This window comes from Octopus sinensis, linkage group LG6 (genome assembly GCF_006345805.1).
Source record: "Octopus sinensis linkage group LG6, ASM634580v1, whole genome shotgun sequence".
Classification (NCBI taxonomy): Eukaryota; Metazoa; Mollusca; class Cephalopoda; order Octopoda; family Octopodidae; genus Octopus; species Octopus sinensis.
In genome coordinates, this window is record NC_043002.1 from 82,731,517 (window position 1) to 82,748,076 (window position 16,560).

The 16,560-nt window shown below is 35.9% G+C and overlaps 1 protein-coding gene across 1 annotated transcript in view; it reads left to right on the forward strand.

Annotated features, from left to right (window-relative positions):
* LOC115213357 (protein C19orf12 homolog) overlaps nt 1–9,985 on the forward strand; it is a 10,516-nt gene extending 531 nt beyond the window's left edge. Inside the window, exons 2-3 of the mRNA XM_029782299.2 lie at nt 5,171–5,331; nt 9,070–9,985. Coding sequence (XP_029638159.1) covers nt 5,256–5,331; nt 9,070–9,326 — 333 coding nt within the window. The 5' untranslated portion in view covers nt 5,171–5,255 and the 3' untranslated portion in view covers nt 9,327–9,985. The remainder of the gene's footprint in view (nt 1–5,170; nt 5,332–9,069) is intronic.
* The last annotated feature ends 6,575 nt before the right edge of the window (nt 9,986–16,560 follow it).

The following is a 16,560-nucleotide window of genomic DNA, read 5'->3' on the forward strand; positions in this document are numbered from 1 at the left end:
GATTCAGAAGTGTATGCAAAAATTAAAATGGAAACGACGAAATATTTTTTTATTTTCTTTCATCATACTGCTACATTCATAGTTTGTGTACATATGTTTATACAAAAGCATTTACTATGATAGGAAATTACAAAGGTGTTTCAACTGTGACCATTCTGCTGATATTGTTCAACTCTTGTACAGTTTTGCCTTTGTATCCCAGTTTCTGTTTTGTATTGTTTCGCTTTTCACTAAACCATTCCACTTTTTACATTTTTGCTTCAGTTTGTCACCTGCACACATTAAGCAACACGTAGTCGAAGCTATTTTTTAAAATAATCGTTCCTACTAGAGAACATGTTCTTTCACTTGGTACTACTTAAGAAGAGTGGTCCCGGTGCGCGCACTCGCGTAGTCGCGCATCCGCACTAGCTATTCGTGACTCGTCGGTCCTTACTTTGTGTTTTTGTGTTTTATTTACTTTGTTTTAAAAAAATTATTTTGTGTAAAAGAAAATATTTATTTTGTGTTTTATTTACTTTGCTAGGTAGTCGTTGTAGAATCGACTAGCGAGTGCGCGCACCGGGACTACTCTTCTTAAGTAGTACTCTTTTACTTTTTGAGGGAAGGACATTTTCCACGGTAAATTTTGATCGGCGATCTTTCGTCTGTAGTAGACCTTTCCGTCGATTTCCGTAAAAAAAATTTTTTTTTTACATATGGGCTTGCGGGAACTTTTGAAGTAATATACATACATATACACATACACCGAGTAAAACGCCAATTTGGTGATCTTTCGTTTGTAGTAGCACGTTTCCGTCGATGATTTCCGTAAAAAACTTTTATTATTTTACACATGGGCTTGCGGTAACTTCTGAAGTAATGAGAGCGAAAGAGACTAAGAGAAAGCGATTTTATGACGAGGGAAGTTCTTTTGATTTGAAGTTACCGTGTACATGTGTTTGATGGGGTGTGCGAGACAGAAAGTATGTTGTGTAAGTGAAGTGCTTGTTAGTGTGTGTGAAGAGACAGAGAGAGTAATGTGTGAAAGAGAGAGATAACTGAAATTTTTTACTCGGTGTATGTATGTATGTATGCATGTATGTGTGTGTGTGTATGGACGATTCAGTGTACACTGAATCGGCCATATATACACACACACATACATAGATACATACACACATACATACACACACACACACACATACATGCATACATACATATACACATACACCGAGTAAAAAATTTCAGTTATCTCTCTTTCACACATTACTCTCTCTGTCTCTTCACACACACTAACAGAAGCACTTCACTTACACAACATACTTTCTGTCTCGCACACCCCATCAAACACACACACACACACACATGTACACGGTAACTTCAAATCAAAAGAACTTCCCTCGTCATAAAATCGCTTTCTCTTAGTCTCTTTCGCTCTCATTACTTCTGAAGTTACCGCAAGCCCATGTGTAAATATATAAAAGTTTTTTACGGAAATCATCGACGGAAACGTGCTACTACAAACGAAAGATCGCCAAATGCTATAAACTCCTTATTTTTGTTCAGAAAAAAGGTAGTGGGGATCGGACCCCCCCCCCACCTCGTATCCCGGAATCATTGGAAATTTTTTTTTCCGTTGAATGAATTCTGGTGACCTCTAATATGCTACAAAACCCTTTTTGTAGTCCAGAAAACGGGATGGGGTCAAGTGGAAGCCTCGGAAATTTCATCCCCACCCGCACGATTTTTCAACGAAGGACTTCTTGTAGTTAATTCTTGCATTCTGAGCAAACAGGGCACTCAAACAATGCTGTGTATTGACAAAGGCAGTTTATGTTATCTTCTCTGGAAGATTTTCATGTCTAGGATTATAAACAAGTAACGCTATTTTATCCCCCCTCCCCCATATTCTCATATTTTGAGGGGTAATTAAAATACTAAAAAACCCTGATCACTTGGAAGGTAAATAAATAAGATATTTGGATAAACAAAATGGGGCGGGGTGGGTATGGCCCTTTTGGATACTCAATTTATATTTTCTAAATGATTGCTTTCCTAGTTTGTCCCAAATCACCCCAATATCCTCTTTAAGTTTGTTCTAAATTTTCCCATCTTCCTTATTCGAATAATGCCCTATTTTTGTTTGTTCCTAAATATTCATTACTCGCTTTTGTTCTTAATTTGTTTCACCAAATTCTTAAATTTCGAGGGGTAACTTAGGATAAACTAAAAAAGAAGAAAATGAAATGCCTGTTGACTTTTGTGAAGTCTATGTTATTGCTCATTATATTGCTAATTAGTTACTTAGGTATACAGTGATCCCTCACTACTTCGCAGTTCAACTATCACAGATTCACGACATCACGGATTTTTAAAATATATATATATATATATATATGAACACCTAAAATTTTTCATTAAATCCATTATTTAATAATAAATATTATTTCCTGGTCTAGGAACAACAAAACAAGTGTAAAATAGCAAAAAAGCATATACAGGGGTATTTGAACTTAAGACAGGCTGTGATTGGTGCAATGGAGAGAGACGACGAATCACAGCTTTCTGTTTTATAATCTGGCCTATGTAACAGTAACAATCTTTATTTTTTTTAAGCTCAAGTGTTATTGCTTAACAGTTGTCCTTGTTATTAATAGATTACTGTAATGGGTTGGTTGTTAACAGTACGGGGCGGGTTTTAAAAGTCCAAATACACGTTAAATAAATACTGTAAATATGATGTCCCTACTTTGTGGAAATTCAGTTATCGTGGCCGGTCTCGGAACCAATCTACTGCGATAAACGAGGAATCACTGTAATATAAAAATAAAGTGAAACTGAATTAATTTCTCTTTATATAAAATTCTTTGTGTGTCTGTTCCCTATGCATTCTCAAACAGCTCCACCAAATTAAATTAAATTTTACAAGGTATTAGTATTAGACCCTGCTGGTGTCAACATGTAATTTTTATTTTCATTTGGATTAAAACATATAACATTTTACCTAAAATAATCTTTCTATAGTCAACTATAGTAAAGGACATTTCATACTGCAATGATGATGACAACACATTTTGTATACATTTCTATATTTGAGAGATGAAGAATTATACATTATTTACATTTGATGGATATTTGTCCTCATCTTGTTTGTTGTTAACGTTTAAGCTGATATACTCTTCAGCCTTCTTCAGGTGACCTCGGCGGAATTTGAACTTGGAACATAAAGACAAAAGCATTTCACCCAGTGTGCTAATGTTTCTTTTCTACTCTAGGCACAAGGCCTGAAATTTGGGGGGAGAGGTCAGTCAATTAGAGCGATCTCAGTATGCAACTGGTACTTAATTTATTGAACTCGAAAAGATGAAAGGCAAAGTTGACCTTGGTGGAATTTGAACACGGAACGTAAAGACAGATGAAATAGTGCTAAGCATTTCGCCCAGTGTGCTAATGTTTCTTGTCTACTCTAGGCACAAAGCCTGTAGTTTTGGGGGAGGAGGCCAGTTGATTTGATCGACCCCAGTATGCAACTAGTACTTAATTTATCAACCCCTGAAAGGTAAAGTCAACCTCAGTGGGAAAGAATAAAAGAATACTGCTACAGCAGTGTACCCAGAGCTGGATTATGACCCATAGAGGCCCTAAGCACACAAAAATTTTGGTGCCTCCTTATATAATCCGAAATGTAAACAATAATGAACAATAAAATAAATTTTTATTTTTCAAAATGGAAGAAAACTAAGAGTAAAATGGGAAATAATACTCTTTTACTTGTTTCAGTCATTTGACTGTGGCCATGCTGGAGCACCACCTTTAGTCGAGCAAATCGACCCCAGGACTTATTCTTTGTAAGCTTAGTACTTATTCTATCGGTCTCTTTTGCCAAACTACTAAGTTATGGGGACATAAACACACCAACATCAGTTGTCAAGCGAAGTTGGGGGGACAAACACAGACACACAAACATACACACACACATATATATATACATATATACGACAGGCTTCTTTCAGTTTCTGTCTACCAAATCCACTCACAAGGCTTTGGTTGGCCTGAGGCTATAGTAGAAGACACTTGCCCATGGTGCCATGCAGTGGGACTGAACCCGGAACCATGTGGTTGATAAGTAAGCTACTTACCACACAGCCACTCCTACACCTATGTTTATTTTTGTTTACTTTTACTTTATTTATATTTGAAAAGTTTCCTCTTATCTTTTCTAATTGAACAACCTTTGATCAGATTCTGAAAATTAAATAAGTACCAGTTATGCACTGGGGTCAATACAATCGACTTAATCCATTTGTCTGTCCTTGTTTGTCCCCTCTATGTTTAGCCCCTTGTGGGTAGTAAAGAAATAGGTAATATCCCTAGACTCAGTTGCTCATACATGGAAATCCAGCTGGGAGGTTTACTGAGGGTTGCTTCTGATAGGAACCCATGGAAGAAGTGCATGAAGAGTCTACTGCCATCACTCTCCCAGAAATTATGGGTGGAGATAATAGATGGAAATGAATAGCCAGTGCCGCCTGACTGGCTCCCATGCTGGTGGCACATAAAAAGCACTACTTGAGTGTAGTCATTACCAGTGTCACCTGACTGGCTCTCATGCTGGTGGCATGTAAAAAGCATCATTCAAGCATGGTCATTACCAGTTCCACCTGATTGGCTCCCATGCTGGTGGCATGTAAAAGGCACCATTGAAGTGTGGTTGATGCCAGTGCCATCTGACTAGCCCTCATGTCAGTGGCACATATAAAGCACCCAATACACTCAGAGTGGTTGGCATTAGGAAGGGCATCCAGCAGTAGAAACCTTGCCAGATGAGATTGGAACCTGGTGCAGCCAACTGGCTTGCCAGTCCTCAGTCAAACCATCCAACCTATGTCAGCATCGAAAGCAGACATTTAACTATGATGATGATGACGATGTTGAAAATCCTTCTCTGTGAAGGTATCATGGTAAACAAGAATAAATGGAGGTAGTTTAAGAAATGAAACATCATCATCGGTGACCCATCTTTATATTATGTCAACTGTGAACCACAGCTGATGTTTTGTTTAATGTGAACATGAGTTTTGTTATGTCAATTGCAAAATATAAGCATGTTATGTAATGTCTTGTCATTATTATTTTTTGTATTTCACAACATATTTTATTGTTTCTTTGGTTTTTCATTTTCTTTTAGCTTCAATACTTACTAATCAAGAGATTTTAGACTTACTGTGTATTCTATCCAATGATGAAGAGCTTTTGTTACTATCAATGAAAGCATGAAGGGTGCTGCATTAACTGGAATCACAGCACTTGTTGGAGGTCTGTTCTTTGGACCCCCTGGACTTGCTATTGGTAAGTTGTAAATATCATATTATTTCTGAGAAATTAATAGATTTAATTAACCCTTTTGATACCAACCTGACTGAAACTGCTTCTGGCTCTGAGTACAAATGTCTTGTTTTCATAAGTTTAGAATTAAAATCTTCCACCAAACTTTAGTCACAATTTATGTTCCTGAAACTAGCTGAATGATAACAAAGTTATTTTACTAAATTCTATGTTATATTTAAAATTAAGTGAAAGAAACAAAGAGCATCTCAACAGAAATACAGTAATGAAAGGGTTAAAATATATAATAGAGAAACAATTCTTAACCCTTTCGATACCAACCTAGTTGAAACCACTTCTGGCTCTGTAGTACAAATGTCTTGTTTTCAAAAGTTCTGAATTAAAAATCTTCCACACTAGCTGAATGATAACTAAGTTATTTTACTAAATTCTTTGTTATATTTAAAATTAATTGAAAGAAACACAGAGCAGCTCAACAGAAATAGGGTAGCAAAAGGGTTAAAATATATAATAGGGTAACAAAAGGGTTAAGGTGTTTTATATTTACCCCTTTAGTACTACTAAAAATCCTCAGGTTCAAATATTACCCAAGTTATTAATCCTCACTTATTCCTTTGTATTATAGCCACAAAAGCAACTCCAGTGCTCAACTGGTACTTATTTCATTGACCCTGGGAGAGGGAGGGTGCTAGGGGCGGTCTGTCTTGGATGGCACTTTTCATCTTGTAGGCTATAAGCCAGAATAGATTATATTGGAATAATACAGCATGTGATAATTCCTGACATTATAAAAAGAAACTACTGGAGATACAGGACTTTTAGGTCTGCTGTAGGCAATATGTTTTCTGTGGGGTCTGGTGGGGCAACAAATGGAAGGGCCAAACTCTAGCCCTTTAACATGATTTAGTTATAATTTTCACCCTCCAACTCTTGTAATCTACTTGCTATCATACAAATTTGTTGCATAGTTTCAGTTTAAAGATAAGAGACCCCTACGACATAATGTATATTGTTCCAAGTCATTTACAGAATGTATAATGTTCCAAGTCATTGACATTTCCTGTTATCTCTGCTTGTGGCAGAACATGCACTGCCGTGAGATAGTTGCCTCCGTAGTTATGAATCTATTTTTATTGGACATAACGCATATTAGTTTTTCATCAGCCATACCCTTCCAATCTGGCTTAGGGCATGTTAGAAAAAGGTATTCATTTCAGAGTTTTCCTTCTCCTACATTAATTGCTTTCACTGTATCTAAGGAGTTCAATGTACCCTTAGTGTGTGATTCAAATGCATTGTGGGTAGTGAAACAGGGTGTCCTGAACATAATATTCAGACATATGCTATGAATACAGGCTGTACTGAATTACAATCATCATCATCATCGTTTAACGTCTGCTTTCCATGCTGGCATGGGTTGGACGATTTGACTGAGGTTTGGTGAACCAGATGGCTGCACCAGACACCAATCTGATCTGGCAGAGTTTCTACACCAACCACCCCGAGAGTGTAGTGGGTGATTTTACGTGCCACTAGCACGATGGCCAGTCAAGCGGTACTGGCAACGGCCATGCTCAAAAGATGCTTTTTATGTGCCACCTGCACAGGAGCCAGTCCAGCGGCACTAACAACGACCTCACTTGAATGTTTTTCTCATGTGCCACCAGCACAAGTGCCAGTAAGGTGACGAAAATTACAATAGATATAGAACAAGAGGACTCACAGATTGCAAACCTACACCAAGGCAACACCAACGTCTTCTCAACGATTAGCCAGAGATGATTTTTAAAATAAAAATATCTGAAATAAACTTGACTGCTCTCACAAACATGAATACTAAAAATGAACCCGATCACTCTCAAAAATAGATGGGACCCTGGTAGGTACTTAGTGTTCTGGATCAGAATGGACCAGGATTAATTGTAATTAAATGGTGACTCCCTGCACTCAACAACTCTAGAACTCCCAAGCTGGAGCCTCACCACTGAATGCAGTTTAATGTTATACTCGAGACAAGTTTAAAGTATAAGATATTAACACTTGTGTCACACATTAAGACCTATCTCTCTATCACTTCTATGACCTTCCAAATTTTCTTTTTGTCAGAATGATATCAGCTAATGCTGATAACACAGTCTCGATTAAAAAACAAAACAAAACACTTGTGTTCACCTTTATTTCTCCTATGTTTGCTTTGTGACTCGTAACTGGTAAAACTATTCAGTTTAGAAGTTAATTAACACCTATACCTCCACCTTAGCAAAAGTGGAGGTATTGTTTTCAGTTGTGTTTTGTTTGTTTGTTTGTCTGTGGAAAAGATATCTCAAGAACCACTAGATGGATTTGGATGAAACTTTCATGGATGTTTGGCCTCATGACTGGCATGAACTTATCAGGTTTTAGGATCGATCCAGTACTGGCCAAGGATTCTGGCTTATTTTTCCTGTTTATATCACTTAATTTTTGAGAGTCGTTGGGTTCATTTTTAGTATTCCTGCTTGTAAGAGCAGTCGAGTTTATTTCAGATATTCTCATTTTAAAAATCATCTCTGTCTAATCATTGAGAGGGCATTGATGTTGCCTTAGCGGAGGTTTGCTTACTGAGTACTCTTGTTCTATATGTATTGTAACATTAAGTAATTCAATATGGCCTGTGTTCATAGCATATGCCTGAGTATTAAGTTCAGGACACCCAGTTTCGCTACCCACAATGCATTGCTGACCAACAGACAAACGAAATTTGAATCACACACAAAAACAAAATCTCTGGCTTTATCCTTCCTATTTTTTTTTTTTTTGCTATACTCTCCTTGCCATAATTTAGTTCTCCATTTAATTTTGATTATTAATGAAATCTTGAAATGAACTGAAAATAGAGTTCAGTTATTTTGTTATGGTTATCTCTGCAGAAATTATAACCAGCATTGACTTTTTTGCTGCAACCTTTCATATTGTGACATCAAATGTAAACAAACAATGAGATCATCATCATCATACGTCCACTTTCCATGCTGGCATGGGTTGGACGGTTTGACTGAGGACTGATGAGCTATAGGCTGCACCAGGCTTGATCTGATCTTGCAAAGTTTCTACAGCTGGATGCCCTTCCTAACACCAACCACTCCGAGAGTGTAATGAGTGCTTTTACATGCCACTGGCATGAGGGCCAGTCAGGTGGTTCTGGCAACGACCACGCTCAAAAGGGGTTTTTACGTGCTACCTGCACGGGAGCCAGTCCATCAGCACTGGCAATGACCACACTCGAATGTTGTTTTTCACATGCCACCAACACATGTGCCGGTAAGGCGACACTGGCAATGATCACACTCGAATGGTGCTTTTCATGTGCCACCGGCACAGGAGCCAACCCGTGGCCCTGGCAATGATCATGCTCAGATGTGCTCGGGTAATGTATAATGCCAAAAGTAGGCTTTGATCTAATTGTGTGTTTACATCTGATGTCTCGATATGAAATGTAGCAAAAATCAGCGCTAGCTAAAATTTCTATAGAATTCCCACAGAAATAACCTTAGCAAAATAATGTAAAATGCACTGCTAACACAGTAGGACGTGGTGTTGACTTATAAAAACATTTAATGTACTTTATAGTATATTTTGGTTGCATAATGAAATACCAGATGTCAACAAATCATTAGAGTTCAGTTGTTAAAAAAAAAATGTCTGATATTTAATGAAAGTCTTCTGTAAAATAATTGTATTTATATGTATATTTTTTTTTAGGTGGTGCAGTTGGTGGATTAGCAGCATCAGGAATGGCCAAGAATTTTAAACCTGTTTCTCAGATCATTTGTGAAATGTCAGAAGAAAAAAAGGAGTTATTATGCTCAAAAGTTAAATATGCGTTAGTGAATGCAGCTATTCCATATGGTCCCAATCTCTTACGTTATGTGCAGTCCCATCCATGTGTCTCTGAGGAACTGATAAACATCATGAGAACATTTGTTACCAGTGAACTTGGTATGAATTTAAAAGCATGACACATCGATGTTACAAAATCTTGGTTCATTTTTTTTTAAAAGATTTTGAATTTTTTTTTTTTTTGCTATATGAGTCAGTCTTCTCCATAATTATCATCTCTGAGCACCGTTTCACATATCTTCACTCTCTGCTCTACCTTGGGGTGGGGTGTCCTGACAAATATCCACCACCAACTCTCTCATGCTCCCTATCTCTGTCTTTCTCTCTCAGTCTCTCTTTCTCTCCTTTCTTCTTCCTCCAACTGGGATATCCTTGTATCCCTTCTCCAGCAAGCTAGCTCTCTCTCTGTCCCTCTCTTATTCTTTTAGCCTCTCATCAACTGATACTAAGCCAGCCCCTTCAATACTATTCTCATTTTCTAGTCGAGGGGTCTTTGTCTGGCAAGTTATATTGTGATCTCAATGGTGCTGGTGCCACATAAAAAGCACCCAGTACACTCTGTAGACTGATTGGCATTAGGAAGGACATCCAGCTGTGGAAATCATATCAAAACAGACAATAGAGTTTGGCGCAGCCCTCTGCCTTACCAGTTCTGATCAAACCGTCCAACTCATGCCAACATAGAAAATGGATGTTCAGTAAAAGAGACCGGCAGTATAAATACTAGGCTTACTAAGAATAAGTCCTGGGGTCGATTTGTTTGACTAAAGGTGGTGCTCCAGCATGGCCACAGTCAAATGACTGAAAAAAGTAAAAGTGTAAAAGAAAGCCTGGTACATATTCTGTTGGTCTGTTTTTCCGAGCCACTAAGTTACAGGGATATAAACACACCAATACTGGTAGTCAGGTGGTGGTGGACAAACACACACACACACACACATGCACACATGATGGGCTTCTTTTCCAGTTTCCATCTATCAAGCCCATTCTCAAGGTTTTGGTTGGCCCAGGGCTATTTTACAGGTACCAAACCTCTTATCCAGAATCCAGAAATCTGAAATCCCCAGAAATCCAGCTATTTTTGAAACTGGCTAGCTTAGAATTTGGCAAGGTGTAGTAGTTTGCCGCATGGCTACTTTGTTTTGGTTTCCATGGCATATGTGTCACACGACACCAGTTCCTCTGTGACTGCTGCTGAGTGGATGCCCTCCTCTCATAGGTAGTGGTCTTAATTAATGTTCTTTACTTTTCGTTGTTTATTTTTCATCCTATATATTATATGTGCTCCAGTATTCTATATATATCTTAAGAGTTTTAAGAATTTTAAGTGCCTTAAAGATCAGACTCTGCTTTAGAAATGTATTAATTTGTATATGTTATACAATTTTGTGTGCTTTACTTTCCGTTATTTATTTTATATTTTTGGTAGATATTTAGCCTGTGTCTAGAAATACAGACCACATCCGGTCCCATGGTTGCTGGATAAGAAGTTCGGTACCTGTATAAGATATCTGCCTAAGGTTCCGTGCAGTTAAGCTTGTTGGTCTTGTACCAAAATTTGAAGCCAGCATTCTGTGGAAATGTATTTACTCATTGGGGGAAATATTACCTCACTTGGAAACACTGGTGAGGGCTGGTGACAGGGAGGGCATCTGGTTGTAGAAAATCTGCCACAATAAATTCCTTCCAAACCCATGCAAGCATGGAAAAAATGACAACTTTCTCATGTATGAGTTACATCCCTGATTTAGTCTTAATCCTTTAGAATTCAGGTTTCTTTGTCATATATGTTTTTGTTTTATTCACATTGTTTTTAATTCATCATGTGTCACTTTGTAGCTTTGAGATTTCATTGATGTGGTTGTTTATGTGTAGAATAATATTTTAGGGTAGGTGTGAGAAGCTGAATCTAGCCAGTTTGAACATAAAACAGTATTCTGGCCAGATATAGCTAGTTTAAATGCTAAACGGTTAAATCTTTGTACAAATCATTTTCCCTTCATTGTTTTAACCTTGCCCCATATATAATTCACATCCCAGCTTTTCCCACTTAAGTTCAAATATAAAACTGAATGGCTTTCATTCTTATCCGAAGATGTATTATAATCTTTTAATATTTTTCGTACTATCGGGACTAGGAATAAAACGATTAAAAAGCAAACACCTCATATATCCAATGATAGTCGAAAATGTAGAGGTTATAACACTGATAAGAATGAAACTGATACAAATCTTCTGATAAGAATGAAACTGATTTATTGTTCCATTTGCTAAACAAATTAAGGATAATTTGGTTGGTACTTTATACAAACTGTTTTCCAAACATTTTACAAAAGAAAATATGTTATGATATTATTATCCCGAGGCTTTTTAGAATTGGTCATTTTGTCTTTAATAATTTATATCAGATTATGTTTTCGATTAATGAAAGAAAATTATTACGGAGATGTACTCGCATAGCAAGTGATTTGATCTGAGATCGTGTGCTGGAACGAAAACAATTGCAGCGTGGAAGGTGTTTGTAAGCCATTTAAGAAACACACAAAAGCCGTTCGATTCACTTCAACATTTAAGTTTAATTTGTCAAAATATTTTCGTCGCTAAAATCCGCGACCTGTTCACTGACAAAAAGAAAATTATTATGTTATTTTTATAACAATTGTATCAATTGTAAACGATGTAGCATTATTACCAATCGATATCTAATGTACAAAGGGAAACTACTCTAGTAAAATCCTATCCCAACCTTTTGAATGTAAATAAAACTACGAACAATAAATATCTAATTGGTAATGATAGGAAACAGAGTAATAATATGAGTAATAAGGAAAACACTTATTCCTAACCATATTTACATCTTTAATAACAGAAACAGCCTTAGTAAATTTATTTGGGATTTAAAGGACAAGAATAAATGTTCTTCTGTGGAGTGGGAAATTATAGGAAACTCTTTCTGCTTTCTTTGTTAGAAGAGCTCTATTTGATATTATTTTCTAAAAGACTTCTCTTATATGCTAGTATAGAAATGGGATTTTCTTGTGTGCCTGCATCTAAATGGACATTTAGGAACTATCATTAGGATTATAGTAATTATTGATAATTGCTTATATATTAAAAATGCGTATGTTTTTAAATAGATTAATATTTCTGGTATAATGCAGTTTTTTGGGTTTAATATACTAAATAAGTATAAAAACTAATTAAATATTGTAAAAATAAGTTACATCTAATATAAGTGGCATTGTTTATTGATTTTACGGTAAATTCCATTAAACATACTTCTCTAAAATATTTAGTTAAAATTCCTATAGTAACCTGTTAAACTAAACTTAAGATATAGAATATTATCTTAAAATAGTGGCAGTTTTGGTGTATTTGGTTACAATGTAGATTTTCTATATGTAGTATCTGGTAATATGTTGGTTCTGATTATGTTTTCGTAATAAGTACTGACCGTATATTTACGCAAATATTGATGACATAACTATTTTAGATGAAATTAAATGGAATTTGATATAATATATTTTACTAATCTTCAGTATTGTTAACAAACATATACTCAATTACTTGATGTATTTAGCTACCTTCTCTTTCACACTTTATCTATAATGTTCTCCCCCATTCATTTGTTTTTATCTATCATTCTCTAACACCATCAATGAACTATTGTGTATCATATTTGTACAAGCACAAATATGTTGAATGTGTTTATTTATATATATATATATATATATATGCTAATAATGTCTTCCTAAGAATCTGAGTTTGTTGTAAGTTGATCTTCACGTGGAAATGTGACTTCCTTTTGAAATTTTCCCTGAGGAAATACCTATTTAACTGGTTTCAAATATGGAAATTTTGATTTTATTTCTGTAATTGAATTGATTGGTGTGGAAACAGCTGTAGGCTGGAATTTCTCTGTATGAATTTGAATGTTTTTAAATAAATAACACCTGTTAATCAATTTTATCCATTTTCTCATTCGTAAAGTCTTTTTAATTACCTACATGTTTCGGCGATAAACTAATATACTTGATTTTCACCGAACACTGGTATAAACCAGAGAACTAGGAGATCCTCGCATCCCTTAAGGGATTTTAGTTCCTTGACCTTATAAAATTAGATGTACATGTCTATATAAGATACAGATGGATGAGGAGAGCTGTGGGAAGAAGTGCCACTCCCAAACAGTTGAAGGAATCCAGAGTAGAGGAAGACATGAGATGAGGTGGTGAAGCATGATGTTCAAACATTGGGCCTCACAGAGGTAATGACAAAGGACCGAGACTTCTGAAGATATGCTGTGACTGCAGAGACCAGGCAAATAAAGTGAGTTCACAGCTGTAACCTACACCAGTGTCGCATAACCTGCTCCAGCCCACTCAAAAGTACCTTGGATCGTAGGGTGACATGCTGTGATTGAGGAGACCTGTTGAGTCAAGTACATCAACATCAAGATCAAATGGAAATTGTAGTTGTGATCCCTGTGCTGGTGGTACGTAACAAGCACCATCCAAATATGGCCAATGCCAGCGCCGCCTTGACTGGCTTGTGCCGGTGGCATGTAAAAAGTACCCACTACACTCAAGGTGTGGTTGGCGTTAGAAAGGGCATCCAGCTGTAGAAACACTGCCAGATCAGACTGGAGCTTGGTGCAGCCTCCTGGCTTCCCAGTCGAACTGTCCAACCCATGCCAGCATGGAAAACGGATGTTAAACAATGATGATGATAAGGTAATAATCTATTTTCAAACACAGAAATGCTGATAAAACAGCAGAAACTGGATAAAATACCAATATAAAGTGGAAAATATTTGTCAGCAATCAACCATGAGACTCAAACTCAATTGTGTTGTCAGTGGCAGTTTAGTTGCTGACAACTCATGGCTGGCTGTCAACAACTAGCCATGAGTTTGAGTCTCATGGCTGGTTGCTGACAATTTTTTCTGTTTTACATCGATAGTTTATCCTGTTCCTCCAGTTCTATCAGTGTTTCTGTGTTTGAAAATATATTATGACCTTATCTGTATCCTACAATACATTTCAATGCTTCTAAAAACAAACATTAGTTTGTTTACATTTATCATAATTTGAATTTCACATACATACATATCTGTAATTGTAATATGTGACAGTTATTCGATAGCCCTGATAAAACTCAAAGCTACTGAATAATTGTCACATATTATATTTGCAGATAAATTCCTCTATTTACATAATATCGAGGTCTCTTTCATTCTTTTGTTGTCTTACCATTTCTATTATTGCATACATACATATATATATATATATATATATATATCAAATTATAATTTAGGGTATCTGAAAGATACTACCACGCTGAAAATAGCAGTTAAAACCTGACTCTAAAGCCACATTAAATTATAATTTGAATAATTATTACCTTTGAAAGGTTTTTATTTCCATGCTGGCCAATATCAATCTTAATCTTATTTATAAATTTATATATATATATATATATATATACACCAGAGTAAGCACATAAATGTGAAACAAGGTGGAAAAAAAGAGTACTCAAAAACTGTCCGACGAATGGGAATGTGAAACTCCGAGTAACAGCTTTTGTTACATTTCTGCTGCTTTTAAATAAAGTATATATATATATATATATATATACAATTATAAATAAGGGAAAAAAAATTTCTATGCCAATATGCTGAGAAATAGATTTTAACTCGTCAATAACCACATACAATATGCATCACTATAAATACACATTATGTTGACTTGAGGAAAGTAAGTTAACAGAATTTTTTTTTATATTCATTATCCCTGTATTGAATGATTTCGGGATTAACCCAATGAATTTTTCCACTCATCAGCAGAGAATATGATAAGAAATAAATGAAATGCTTACAAGCACCCATGGGAAAAAAAGCAGAATCAAAAGTCATAAGTACCCTGAATAGAAATTTTTTTATTTTGCCCTTATTTGTAATTGTTTACTTTAATATGATGGCCACTTGATGAAATGTTTTTTGAAAAAATTTTATCATCATTTTCATCATCCTATATTAGAAGTACATATATATATATATATATATATATATATATAAATTAGAAAAAAAACACCTTTAACCCTTTCATTACCAACCTGGCTGAAACCGGCTCTGACTCTGTAGTACAAATGTCTTGTTTTCATAAGTTTTGAATTAAAATCTTCCACCAAACATTAGTCACAATTTATGTTCCTCACACTAGCTTAATGATAACAAAGTTATTTTACTAAAGTAATTGTTATATTTAAAGTAATTGAAAGAAACACAGAGCATCTCAAAATAAATACAGTAACAAAAGGGTTAAACAACTCAAAATGAACAATTAAATTACACCATCTAGAAAATTACATATAATAGAAACATTAAATTTAAAATAACAATAATATACTGATGATTAAGTAAATTGCAAAAAAATAATAAAAACGCATATATTTGACAACCGATACTGGAGTGTTTATGTCCCTGTAACTTAATGGTTCGGCAAAAGAGACCAATAGAATAAGTACTAGGCATACAAAGAATAAGTTCTGAAGTCGATTTGCTCGACTAAAGGTGGTGCTCCAGCATGGCTGCAGTCAGATGACTGAAACAAGTAAAAGAATATATATAAGTACACACACACACACACATATCCGTTTTTATTATTTTTTGCAATTTATTTAATCATCGGTATATTAACACGCAAATAGTGAGCAGTGTTCCGCAGAGAGCCACGATCACAAGTTATGCAGATGATACAAAAGTTTCACAGGCAATACAGAACCCTGAAGACACTAAGCACCTGCAGTGTGAGCTGGACAAAATATCCAAGTGGGCTGAAAAGAATAGCATGTAATTCAATGCTGAAAAGTTTCAAGCTTTATACTATCAGCATGCAAAACTAAATGCAATACCCAATAAATACACTGGACCTGGAGGGATTGCAATCCCAGAGGCACAATCAGTGCGAGACCTGGGTATTTACATGAGTGATGATGCAACCTTTCATGTGCATGTTGCTAAATTGGCAATGAAATGTAGGCGGCTGACCGGATGGATTCTTAGAACCTTTAGAACAAGAGACCAGGAAACCATGGTGGTCCTCTGGCAGACACTTGTCCTAAGCCACTTTGACTATTGCACTCAGCTATGGTCAACATCCAGTGTCAAGTTAATCACAAAACTTGAGGCGATCCAACGAAGCTACACGAAGAAGATAGCCTCTGTGCAGCATATAAGCTATTGGGAAAGACTCAAGAGATTGAGACTCTATTCCTTAGAGTGTAGGCGAGAAATATATGCCATAATATACATCTGGAAGATCCTAGAAGGACTTGTCCCAAACTTTGGCATTG